This window comes from Artibeus jamaicensis, unplaced genomic scaffold, assembly GCF_021234435.1.
Source record: "Artibeus jamaicensis isolate MK-2021 breed Jamaican fruit bat unplaced genomic scaffold, CSHL_Jam_final scaffold_474, whole genome shotgun sequence".
NCBI lineage: Eukaryota > Metazoa > Chordata > Mammalia > Chiroptera > Phyllostomidae > Artibeus > Artibeus jamaicensis.
The window spans coordinates 26743557-26757200 of NW_026522046.1; the positions used below are offsets into that span (position 1 = coordinate 26743557).

The following is a 13644-nucleotide window of genomic DNA, read 5'->3' on the forward strand; positions in this document are numbered from 1 at the left end:
TCCCCCAGACTTGAGGGAGCTAATCTGCAGAGCATTTGCTCAATGGAAAGAAAATAATAGTCTTAAAAGTGCTTATGAGAACTCCACCTTTTTTAGGCAAGACATGTTTACACAAAGAGAAATTGATTCTTTGCAAGGAACTGTTGGCTCAGGGAACGTACACGAGGAGGTTCGGGAGCATAATTAAAAACATATGACATTCTGGTCAGCACTGCTCCCCTGCTTAGAAAAAGCTAAGTGAAATTTCACCCCACCAAGGTAACCAGAGTTTTAATAACTAATACATATATCTTTCCCATCTAGAGAGGTCTAAGGTGGTCACTTGTATAAAAGAAACATCTTATCATTCGTGGCAGTTGCTGTGCCTATTGTTACTTCTCTCTGCATAGGGAAGCAAGGACGGGTTCGGGGGTTTTGCCCCTCTTCTTACTAAAGAGGTTAAGTCTGACATGTGGTACCATTTACGTCCCATCTGTTGTTCATTTACTCCACCATTTGTCCTTCCTTAAAGCAGTATTTATGGTGATGTGAAGGTCTATACAGGTATTTCAGGAATTCAGCAAGAGATATAGGTGGGAGACATCATTACCAGCCTTGGAGACAACGAAGGAAGCCCAGGAAGTGTGAGGCCCCAGAGGGCTGACTCTGCAAGTGTGGACACAGAGGGCTGGGGGTGGGGGCAGGGCAGCCCCGCCAGGAGGGTGAGCGGCACAGTTACAGCTTTTCCAGGGGAATCAGGCCCCTTTCCTGTAACACAGCAGTGTTCAAAATATGAGACACCCGAAGAGGAGAACAGCTTTTCATCGAACTCCTACGGCTTGGTTTCCCATTACATACGAGACGGGAACACCGAAGCTTTAGCCTGGAGGAAAGGAGAGGCTGTGCTCTGGGGGAGAGGTGAGAGGCACTCGACCCTTCCAGCCGCTGCGGAGGGGTGACAGCTGAGGCTAAAACGGTCCTTGCTCGACCCCATGACCCAGCTCTTTGCTATTTTGGTTCCCCGATGCTCCTGTTCCTTTTTGGTATCAATCATAATTGAACTCTGCAGATGCTATTTGCGTGACATTTCCTGGGTTTTGAGCATCTTCTCAGGTTTGGTTGAAGGGGATGCCAGAATTCGCGTTTCAGATCACTGTGAAGCATTGCTCCAGGATTACATGTCGGTTCTGTTCTGGTGTCCGCTCCTACAGGCTGTTACTCAGAGATATTAAGGTAAAATAATTCTGGTTGGTTACCACACTACCACCAATCCCATAATTCGGGGTGTCAAACTCATTTTCACCAGGGGCCACATCAGCCTTGTGGTTGCCTTCAAAGGGCTGAATGTAATTTTAAGACTGTATAATTGTAACTACTCTCTAGGGGCAAGGAAGTAGGCACTGCCGCGGGGCAGAAACAAGGTTCTGGGCCAGATAAAACAAGGTGGAGGGCTGGATTCGGTCTGTGACCTTGTGTTTGCCTCCTGTGCCATAAGTATTACTTATTCCTGGGGTAGATTCAGACGCCACCTTAACCAAACACCTACTGAGAGGTAATGGGAGAAGGCTGTGAAGCAGAGTTAAATGCTGGATTTACTGGTTGACCCTCAGTAAGTTACTCAACATCTCTGTGCTTTAGCTTCTCCACCTGTAAATGGAGAGAGTAATAGGGCCCACCCCACTGGGTTATGGGAGAAGCAATACATGTAGCAGCCTAGAACAGAGAGCACCTGGTGCATAGAAAGCCCTCAGTAAATATTAGTACCCTGCTCAGGTGGGCATTAGAGTAGAGGATGTCCCTTAGCATGTCCCTTAGGCCACAGCCACTCAAAGTGTAGCTGGTGAACCAGTGCCCATCTGCAAACTGTTCCTTACTATCCTGCACCAAGATGATCACAGTTGGAAAATAAGAGTTTGGAGCTTTTGTAGCAGTTTGGCATTGCTGCAACACCCAAATGCGTGATCCATGTCTTTATTTCACTCATTTTATTTCTCTGGTAATAAAATGTCTTTTTTTTTTCCTGTCTTTTACAAAAACATTGGCCTGCAACATACGAAAATTTAAAAAACCAAAAGACGGGGTGTTTGAGAAGCGTTGTATTAGATCCTCAATGCAGCTGAGCCTGGAAAAATCTCAGAACTTTCTTTAATAATTAATATTTTGCTCCCCAAACTTTCCTTTGGGACCCAAGGAAAGAGATTTAGTAAGTGAAAGGTAATGAATACACAACGTGTCAGATACGTGATTTAGATACAGCTATTGCGGAATGGCCCAGCTGAGGGAAAAGCGTTGTTGATGGTATGCACGTTTGTTATCAGGCAAAAGGTGGACTTTTTAGGAGTTGGCAGCCTGAAGGCTGTCAGATAGATTTTGCAACAGGTACATGCTGAATTCCAGGCGGACCAGGAATTGTCCACACGCATAGGGTCACGTGTAAAGCTCTACCTCAGCTCAGTCATCAGTGTGCTTGACTGTAATTCTCCATTCTGGGTAGCTATTCTACCCATTAAACAGGAGGTAGGAGTGGAGTCTGTGAAAAGACGTGCCACAGAGGAAGAGTTAACCATTTCCCTGCTCTTGCCACCTCCAAAGCTGGATAGTGCCACATGCGAACTTCTGCCCTTCCCAGGCCCAGTGTTCGTTTTTAAGCAGATGCCGCCACCTCAATCCCCATGGCCAGCTCCTGCCACCAGCTCGTGTTCCCAGACTGTAAAATGAGGCTAGAAAAAGAGGAGCAGACTGTTTTTACAGTTCTCACCCCTGATTACTACTTCTTTACACCCCTTTACAACTTGCAGGTGCTCTCGTGACTTGTGCCACATCCAGATGGCCATTCGTTAGGATCTGGAGGCCTTCTGTCCAGGCCGCTGCTCATCTAGTCTGCCCATTCTCGTCTCAGAGGTTTTGACTGGAGATCTGGGGGACAGCTGAACCAGTGTTTATCAGTGGCAAAAACTGACACGATACCTTTGCCTCGAAACTGACAAAACCTGAAAGTCTTAAGGATGACAAAACCATGGACTAGGAACTGCATGCGGTTTACTAGGCAGCACCTCCAAATTTGGCCCATGTTGTTTTAGGTCTCACCTCCCGGCAGAATGAATGAAATCCTTAGGCGCCTGCTTGATCAAGGGAAAGTGCCTCTGCCCCAGTCCGCTTCAGATTCTGGTGTGTTTTTTTTAAATTGTCTGGACTGGTGCTTCTCAAACTTGCATGTGCCAGTGGGACACTTGGGGATTGTGATAAGATGCTCATTTTGATTTGGTAGATCTCGGGCGGAGCCTGAGATTCTGCATCTCCAACAAGCTCCAAGGTCATGCTGATGTCTAGCGCCTCCCTCTTGAGTAGCAAGGGCAAGGGCTTTGCACTTCTGGCTCATTGTTTTTCCACATCCTATTCCCCTCCTGTTAGTTGAATGAAAAGTGAGGAACTAGCATCTGCATTTGAGTGGTTATCTTCTTGTATCAGAGCTTTTAAACTTTTATTCTAATAGGAATTCCCTATGTTTGCAGTTGCTCAGAATTTATACATGAAGTAGAAAAATTTTTAAATCCGCTCTCTCTACATCCCAGTTCTTGTATGCTCACCCACTAGAAAGGATCCCTGTCCTTTAGTCCACATGCTGCCGGAGGCTGCAGTGGTGTGAGGGACTGGAAAGGCCTCCCTGGCTTTGAGCAGAAGCAGCTCATCTTCCAGGTTTGGTGTCACTAGGACAAACCACCATTTTTAGTATCGAATGTCCATACTGGGCTACAGCCACCCAGGTTTTTACCACTTGACTTTTTCGTGCCCGTGCTGTATAAGCTGCAGTCAAATCCATTATCTTACATAATACTTTTAGCAATCTAGTGATGCAGTGTCATTAACCCCATTGTTCAATGAGAATAAGGAGATGCGGGGTCTTAAAGAGCCTTGCCAGGTCCCTGACGAACAGGATACTGGAGTCATGAACCCAGGTCTTTTCCCTGTAAAGCCATGTTCAGTTCTCTTCCCCACAACCATCTCTTCTTGAACCCCCTTTTGAAAACCTTGTGTGAATGAAATAAATCATAGTCAGTTGATTTAAGCAAAGTTCTCCCAGTGGCATGCCCGCATTCTGGTGCCCATATATCACTGAGCTCCTACTGGTCTCTGCTCTTACCCATCAAGCAGGTCTGAGCCAGGATAGAGCACCAAGAGCCTAGACTTACCATTGCTCTTTTCTTTAGTATGTGAGTATAGTGGTCCAGCAGCATCACTCACTGTAATCCCAAAACAGACAATAGCACTGTGGGGCTGGGGGAGATCACCTTTGTCATTGTTATGGTGACTGATGACCCCAGAAGTTGTAGAAGAGTAATGATTATAGCATCGTGAGAATTGAGGGCTCTCAAGTGGATTTGATCCATTACATCCTCCCACTTCTCTCTTAACAAGGTTAACTTTGCAGGAGTACATATCCTGAACATGGGACCGTAAGCCAAGTTCATCAAACATTAACTAGTAGTATTTTTTCTTTGATTTAAGGAGCCAGGAAGAGAGGCTGCCAATCTCTCCATGCCTGCCAGCTTTATAGTCTCATCTCCCAGCTTAGTGAGAGCAGAAAGCTGCCCCCAAACCAATTTGTTTCCGAGGGGAGTCCCGCTCACACAGGGGGAGGTAATTAGGCCTCTTCCAGGCATCCCTAGAGGTATCTTTAAAAACTTGACTTTGGCAACAGAGACCAGAAATCATTCAGAGTGGAAATCATCTGAGCCCCTTGTAATGTGGTGTGTTGAGTTAAAGCCAAGTTAATATTCAGGGGATTATAGAACTCTGACAAAGGTTTCTGTAAAATTACTTCTGGAGTTAGAAGTGACAAATGGAAAAGAAGTAATAACCCCAAACAGGACCAGGGGCTCCATCAGTTTTTCGCATCCGGGGTGCATGTCCTTGCTCTAGAAGGAATGCAGAGTTTATCTCTGGAAAAGGCCTTTGTTTGTGAACAAATTCTCTCTAATTCTTTAAAATTTAAAAACCAAGAGGAGAAGAAGCAGTGAATGTTTATGGCAAACTCAGACTTTTATCTACCATTTCCCGAACTTCCAACCTGTTGGAGTCGTGACTTGCCCTAACTCCCTGCCAGGAGAGCTGTGTGACCAGCGCAGGGGGCGTGATGGCCAGTGAGAGAAAGTTCTCCTTGGCCAACCTTGCAGTTTTGGTTGCCTTGGCGACTCTTCATTACTACCCCTGTCCCCTGCCTCCTGTGTTACACAAATTTCCAAATCAGAAAAACAATAAAGACTGTGTATAACAGAAAGTCTTCGCGGTGAGCATTCTAGTCATCAGCCTCTTAACCAGAGACCGCTTCTCTGGCCCAGACATTTTATTGTTGCTTTTTCACCTTTCTTATTTAGCCCTTTGGCAAATCTCTCTTTTTGCTCCTCTTTGGGCCCCTTGTTTCTCTCCACGTTTGGTATTTATCCCACGACACCACCTCCCATGGACCAGGAAGAGTAGCCAACACTTCATGAGCCTAGAACTCAGAAGCCTGGGGTTGCCGGGCGAAGGCTGGCTTCAGATATCAGCAAAGTCTGAGTTCATTTATTCCACAAACAGTTCAGGTACCTGTGTGGGCCGGGCACAGGGGAACAAATATAAGCAGTACCGGTCCTGCCCACCAAGCAGCGGGGGTTTATCAGGAATAGTGTTGCCAGATTTAACAAATAGAAATACAGGACACCCAGTTAAATTTAGATAAAGAGCAAATTATTTTCATGATCAGCAAAATTATATTAGTATAGTATAATACATTTTCAGTATATTACATTAGGGACATACTAAAAATTTTCAAAAAATGTTATTATTTATCTGCAATTCAAATTTGCCGGGGTATCCTGTATTTACCCTGGCAACCCTACCCCCCAACTCCCTGAGACACGTGCCCTACCCTCTTGGTGGACATCCAGGGATAAATCATAACTTCTCTCAAGCCCCTCCAAGGCATGCGATAGACAGCAGGAGGGAGAAGGAAGTCATGCCCCCAGCTGGCAGAGCTCTGACTGGCTTGGGCCATGGCTTACTAACTGACACCTGGTTTCAGGGGACCCGGCAGGGAAAGGGAACAGTGTGACAGTCCTCTCCTGAAGTCTGATGCCATTGCCTTCTGCAGGGACGTCACTTCCCTCTGGGATATGGAACTGATTCATCAGCCTGTGTCTCAGCCACTGATGCTTTCTTCATATATTAACACAAAGTACACACAGGGCAGATTAAATGCCAAAGCAACAACAGTAATGAAAGCAATTAATAATAATAATAATAATACAATCTAACTATTGGTCGCCTGTTATGTGCTAGGAACAGGTCTTCACCCTGGTTCTCTTCATTTCATCTTCCCAGCAACCCTATGAGTTAAGTGCATTCTGGTCCCCATTTCACAGATGGGGAAATTGATATAAAGACTACAACAGATAAAAGATCTTTATAAGTAAGAAAATTTTATTTTAAAAAAATCAGAAATCAATCCAATGAAATTATCTAGGAAGATTTACTATAATCATGTGAAATTTGATGGTTCCTTTTGGTGGGGGGCATGGGAGGAAGCAATGCTATTTTTTTCTTTTCATGCAGTCCCAACGGGACAAGAAGAAACTTAAATTAGGAGAGGGCCTATCAGCCAGAAGAAGAAAAGGGTGAGTGAACGAGTGAACCTAGGGGCCAGAGCAGGGCAGAGAGCTGGCCAGGAAGTTCTGAAGGACTCGCCTTGCTGCCTCTGGCACAGACACTGCAGTGACAGACAGGTGACACAGTGGCCCCTCGCAGCTGGTAAAGTACTAAGTGTCCCCTGAGGCCAAAGATTACCTGAATTTCAGGGCCCCAGCTCCTAGGCTTGACTGGTGACCACCATTTCAGCTTTGATCGCTGACTAGGGCTGGAGGAGCAGTCTTCAGCCAGAGTGCAGGAAGCTGGCAGAAGGCCCCCATGGCTCGCTCCCACTGGGCCATGGAGGCTGGGGAATAAGATGGCAAGAATAGGACCTAGAGTGTGAAACCTCCCTTCCTGCTACCTGGGCTCTATGGGAAGAAACAGAGGTGGCCCCTGGCTCCAGGCCCCTGCAGATGCACAGTGACCAACAAGGGACAATCGCTGGGACCAATCACAGCTACTGGAGATTGTTCGGGGGGAGAAAAAAGCAAAATGGTTACATTCTCCTACATGCTCTTCAAGACGAGCTGTGGCCTCAGTGGGGTAAACTGTGCCTTGGTGGGAGGGAGCTGGGAGACCTACTACGCTGCCCATCTTCTTCCATCCAGTACCCTGCCTGGGCTTTCCTTTGGCCAAACCTAGCCCCCAAATAAAACTATTATTTTAACTGTTGTTATAGCCCAGAGCTTTACATACAAAGAGAAAACTAGTAAATTCATGAGAAATTATTTCTTGAACAGCGCTCCTGTTTTGAGATTTAAAAATTTGTATAACACTCAATATCTGATATGGGTATAGTGGGGTGGACTGTGTGCTTCATGAATTTTTAAGTTTTGATAATCACAGCTATAACAGTTTCTGAAACAGATTTTTGGGAACCTACTCACATTTCATTTTTTAAATATAAAGAACCAGAGAAATGGATAGAAAATAGATACTCCCAAAATTTCTCATCTTGAGAGGGCTTATTGGATCTATTAACATTAACCTTGGCAGTTTGTAAAATACTGTCAATGACAGCACTATCTTGATTTCATCCACAACGGGAAGTGAAACCATTTCTGGCTGGGGGATGTCTGAGCCTCCCACCTGCGTTTGGGCAGCCAGTATCATATATGAGTCAGAAAGGGAAACACATTTATGATGAGCCCTTACTCCCATGTACGGACGGATTCCTAAAATTAACTCATGTATGTTTCAGTCAAGGCTGGTATGGGTAATAAATTTTGCCTTATGTATGAAAAAAACATAGGAAGCCTATAAAATTATATTAAAAATATACTTAAATTTTGTCAGCAAATAGCTTATTGGACAGTAAACGATGTCCTGATGACCTAATGGGTGATCTGCTCTTCTTCCCAGTTTGCACCGTTAACATGTTTTCTTGGCTGGATTAACAAGGGGATTCTGACCACTGAGGACCCCCAACTGTGGACCCTATCTTAGGGCCAGGATCCCTCTTTTGGCCAGCCACAAAAGCTGCAGGATCCAACCCTACCAACCAGCCTTACCCAGTGCTCACCAGAGACGAGGCCCAAGAATAGGTGGAACATAACTGAAAAAAATGTCATCAGTCCTTTTGCCTTGGTTTTTCTTTAAAAAGCAGTGCCATTTTTTAAAAAATGTACTTTCTCACCCTCAACTAAGTACTATGGTTTACTTAGGCCCTTAGGGAAAAGTAGTCATATGTTTGCAAAGGTCAGGATATTTCTGTAAGTTTCAGGTCTTTTTCTCGACCTCCAGGAGAAATGCTAAAAGGGCCAAGTAAATGCACACAGACCAGCCAACAGAATCATTAAGCCGTCTTGATGAATAGACTTCTAGGGATTATTAACCCTTGTGTTTATATATAAGAAGAGAGAATTAATACTAACCCCACATAATAAATAAAAATTAAAGTAGCTCTAGGCAGGCTCATATTAGAAGGTGGGTTAGGGAAGATAAATGCAGACAGCATTTCTGTAATCACTCAGCACCTTAGTGAGTACCAGTGAACTATTTCTGCAGTTTATCCATAGCTCCTAAAAGACATTATTTATTTAAGGCACTGTGTTTGCCCTTTCAAAGGTATTCCACAAATAGCCTCTGCCTTAAAGGAGGTCATTTTAATGACCCACAGAGTACTTCACAAATTCTGCTATTGAAGACATTTAGAACTATTAATATCATTCATGGAAAACTTCTTTTATCCAATACAAGATGTTTCTTGCTTTGTGAGATAAAAGAGTCACATTGATTTGTATAAAATTGACAGAACCATGAGCTTACACCGTCCATTTGAAATGTTCTTATTCTATCATTTTCAGTACGGACATATCAGCGCAGGTAAATTTTCTAGAAAATGTCTAGCGCAAATTTTATATGGAAGCCTTGCTTTTGGAGAGCTAAACAGAATATGGTAGATGACCATAAAAACTGCTTTTTATTCTCTGAATCCTTCCAAGTATTTCTAATATAAAGTTGACATAAACATCCGTGTTTCTAAACTTTTGGCAGAATAAGCTATAGAAACAATTTCAAAGACCTATGTTCATAGTTGTTCATAAATATTTGTTAAATGACTAATAAAAACTTATCAGGTAACATTTTCAGTTTTGAATAAAAAGTAGTTAGAGAGCAATGCTGTTCTGAAGAATATATGTGACCAGCATCTAATGCAATGACTTTCATTCCTTTAGGAGAAAAACTAGCACTGAAGTCGAATTCCCTGAGAAGCTAGAAAGAACCAAGCTTACTGTCACTGAGAATGAAGATGATGAAAAGCTCCAAATTAAAATACAGGCTTTTGAAGACAAAATAAATGCTGAAAGCAATACCCCTGGATCTATCAGAAGATATAGTTTGGGCCACATCTCCAAGGAAGAAAAAAAAGGAATTAGATTTAGCAGGTATACATTTTGCTTGTCTGGTTTTCGCAGTGTATAATTCATGTTTGCTGCTAGTTTTGTTATAACACTGCTATTGGGTGAGTTTTAAGTGTCTTTTACCTATAGTCACTCAAAGTTCCATCCTTTCATGAATGAAATGTCCTCCACAATGCTTTAATTATCCAAAGAAGTTCCCTTTTTAAAAAAAGATAATACAGCCCTGGCTGGTGTGCTTCAATGGATTGAGCACCTACCTGGAAACCAAAGGGTCACTGGTTCAATTCCCAGTCTAGGGCACATGCCTGGGTTGCAGGGCAGGGCCCCAGTAGGGGGTGTGTGAGAGGCAACCATACATTGATGTTTCTCTTCCTCTCTTTCTCCCTCCCTTCTCTAAAAATAAATTAATTAAATCTTAAAAAAAAAAAAAACAGAATACAAATGGGAAACAAACCTATGGCTTATTTTTAAAAAACACTTCTTAAGTTCCATGGATGTGCTACTATTGAGAATGACTTATCAAAAGCTTTTCTTAACTTCTGATGAAAAAGCTCAAGTAGAAAAAAAGAATATAAATATGTAAGGCCATCATGTTTCAGCCAGTTGTGCCAGGAAATTGATTTTAAATCTTTGTTTTGGGAGGTGGTGTAGATCTTCAAAGATTTGGCTTTATTATATAACTAGGCGGTCTATGTTTTATCAAAACTGTTAATAGCACCAATTTTCTCTTTCACAGTTGAGAGGAAATAACTTTTGCTCAGGGCTATTCTTTCTTTTCTTTGTCAATGAGTGGCAGCTCTCTATTGTCTCAGCCTCCCCTTTGTTTGTCTTTCAGGTCAAAGAGTTTGGCTTTGCACACTGTGCTAACAAAGGGCACGAGTTCTGATGACGGGGAAGTTGCTGAGAGTGGAGAGATACCAGCCAGCATCTCTCTTTCAGAAATAGACTCACTTAGCCAAGGAAATAAGTCACCTTTTAAGGCAGACACTGATGGATCACAGCTGGGAAATTCTTCAGTTTCACACCCAAGTATTATACATATAGAGTCAGAGAATCTGCCAGAAATGGTTAAAAAAAACTACCAGGAAGAAACTCTAGAGGCAACTGTAAGTCCTGTAGAATACCAAGATAAGCTCTACTTGCACTTAAAGAAGAACCTCAGTAAAGTGAAAGCATACGCTGTGGAAATTGGAAAGAAGATTCCAGTCCCTGATCAGTGTACCATTGAAGGTAAGTGCTCTGAACTCCCCAAAGTTGAGAAATTTAAGACGCCACTGGGAAAAAAAACCCTCAAAATGACATGCTGTGTTTTCTGGATCTTTTGCAAAATAGATCATTTTGAAACACCCTTACATTGTTTTAGTCACTTTTCCCCCCAATAAGGTCAATCATCTCTCTGGTTCTACTTGAATCTACTCATGTGCCTCTGATTTTTTTGAAACTCAAGATATATTGTTCCCGGACCCTTGTCCCTAGTATTCAGGAAAATCCTAGAGAGAGGTCTGTGGCTCCCAAAACAGGCTTTAGGGTAGGGATCCAGCCAGAGCCATTTTTCCATCTACATAATCATGCAAAGAAGCTATACATAGCTTTGAGCTCCATCCATCCAATCAACATTTATAAAGCAGCTACTCAGTGCCAGGTGCTATGCTGAAGACTAAGCTTTGTGTGAGATTCACTGATGACCCAGAGATACACAGTCCCTGATCTCTTGGAGATTAGAGTACAGAAAGAGAAGAGCAACACCCTCGTAAGGAGGAGTGAGAGTGTGAGCTAGTCAGAAAACAGAAGACAAAGTAAGCAAAGGATATTAAGGTTCAACACTTCTCTTGGGTGCACATTTTAGGGAGGTGCCCAAAAAGGTCAGTAAAATTTTAAGTGAAGACCGTATCAGTAGCAATGTCTTGCTGAGTCGTGTTGGAGATGAGGCAAGTAATGATATTGATCACATCTTTATTTACAGCTTTTGACATTTTGTTCATCATGGATTTTTTTGTATTAATTTCAAATTTTTTAAATATTATTTATCTTGAGTACCAAAGTTTCTGGTGCTTCCTTCATTTTGTGTCCTAGTCCTGTCCCTGGGAAAAGCGATGGGTTGGAGACACAGGAACTACAAACAGCAGGGTGTCTGGGCAGGCTTGCCCTCTGGTTGTGCGTCTGGATGGCTCCAAGTCACTGTCAAGCGAATTAGATCTTTCCTACAATCATACTCGAGCAGCAGGCATGTTCTTCCCTTGAGATTTAGGTGAAAGTCCCAGCCTTCTCCTTGGACATGGCGTTTTCTCACAGGCTGCAGCCCTCATTGAAAAAGCCGTGAAGCCCATGTTCCAGAAAGAATCACAGCTGAGATGGTGAATCCAATTCATAGTCATCCACCTACTGACCATCATCCCCATCTGGTTTTCGGAACTGGAGGATCCTCCCTAATCCACTCTCCACCCCTTCTCCCACTCCGAACCGGGAAAGAATATAGTCTCGTGATAACAGGAGAGGCAGGGTGGTTCAAGGGCTTGGTAATGACAACTGTTATTTAACATGTCTGTGGAGATCTGACATTTTCAAAGATGTCTACCATAATTTATTGATTCGTCTTCTTAAAACTTTTTTTAAATGGTGGCAATAAAAGTAGTATTGCTCATAGTCAATATAACTTTTGGATAATTAAGTACATCAGGACTTGTGAATAGCTAAAATCGGTAAAGCCCAACTAACACAAACTCTTTACAATTGCTCGTTGCACTAATAAGCTGTGCATTTATGCACAAGTTAGAGAATTTAATATAAGAGAAGTTAAATGAATTTCCCATTTTGACAGAGGAGTCTGTAGCAAATGTAAAGTTACATTTCCATCTACTAGAATGGTTCCTGCTTTAGGTTGTCTTATTTTGTTTTTAGTTTAAAGATAAGGTGAGTTAAGTTTGTTTAAGTTTCGTGTTATGAAAATGTGAAGAAGTCCTGCAGAATTACTTTAAGCATTTAGTTATCAAATATGTATATTTCTTATTACCTTAAGTTATTTTGGGAGTTTAAAAGTAAACTAGGTGACTTGGGTTTTTTCTTTTTAAAAATATTGAATGAATCCATCATCTTTACTTAAAAAAAAAAAAAAGGCAGCAATTCCTCTGATGTTTCCTATAAAGGATGACCTAAAACTGAGAGTGTATATTTTTAAGTTGACACTTTGGAATTCATTCATACTTTTATAATTTCCTGCATGTCTTTAGGAAATTCCTTGCGCAGATATATGTGTGAGGGATGGAAGATTTATATGACTCACTGTATGTATATCCACCAGGAAAGGCCTCATGCCGACTGCAGGGGACACGTTGTTATTATTTCAGAGATTGTGTACACAATTTGCTCGGAATGAGCAAAATGCCAGCAGTCATCTGGCTGGCACAATTTTGCCTGTTCTTATGAGTTCTCTCGGCTCTATGATATCATGCTTCTTTCCTTAAAAATGTATTGAAGAAAGATTTAGACTTGGAAATTGTTATGTGTAATGTGTTATTGGTGTGCAATGTGTTGTTGGTATTTGGTCATTCTTGCTAAATTATACAAAGTCATCAAGAAACAAAGGGAAGAAGCATAAAAATCACTTCCTCAACATTAAAGTGAAAAGGACAAATCACCAGCAGGAAACAAGAGCAACAACAAAATGTTAACATTAATTTTAGATTGGTGTTACAAGACCACACTACAAAAACATGACAAAAAAAAAACCCTTTAGAAAAGTTCTGGTGTTGGTTAGAAATTATGCCAAAACTGATCTTCAACTTTCTATGTTTTGACCTAGAAAAACATCATCTTTATAGGGTTTAACTTCACAGTTTGGTAATAATCTGTGTTAAAGGAACAGGTACACCACTAGTTACAGTACAGCAGAATAATTGAGGTTACAAATACCTCTTCCAGCACCAGTCAGCCATCTCCTTATTGCATGATATCCATCACAGTGGGCACAGGTCATAGAGTATAAAGAGATCAGCACAAATCTATCAGCATGTCTGGAAAAACTGTCAAACCCCAGGTCTTATTGCAATTAGGTCAGCAGTGTCATTTTGGCTATGAAAGAGCCTGTTATTCCCAAGTTGGTAATTCTCTGCTGGGCCTTAGAGGCCCCTGGCATGGT

General features: G+C 42.3%; 1 protein-coding gene across 3 annotated transcripts in view; it reads left to right on the forward strand.

The window, feature by feature from the left end:
* VEPH1 (ventricular zone expressed PH domain containing 1) overlaps positions 1 to 13644 on the forward strand; it is a 198927-nt gene that overhangs the window by 98009 nt on the left and 87274 nt on the right. For all 3 annotated transcript variants that reach the window (XM_053658046.1, XM_053658045.1, XM_037126372.2), the window contains 2 exons: positions 9324 to 9533; positions 10345 to 10739. In XM_053658046.1, coding sequence (XP_053514021.1) covers positions 9324 to 9533; positions 10345 to 10739 — 605 coding nt within the window. The remainder of the gene's footprint in view (positions 1 to 9323; positions 9534 to 10344; positions 10740 to 13644) is intronic.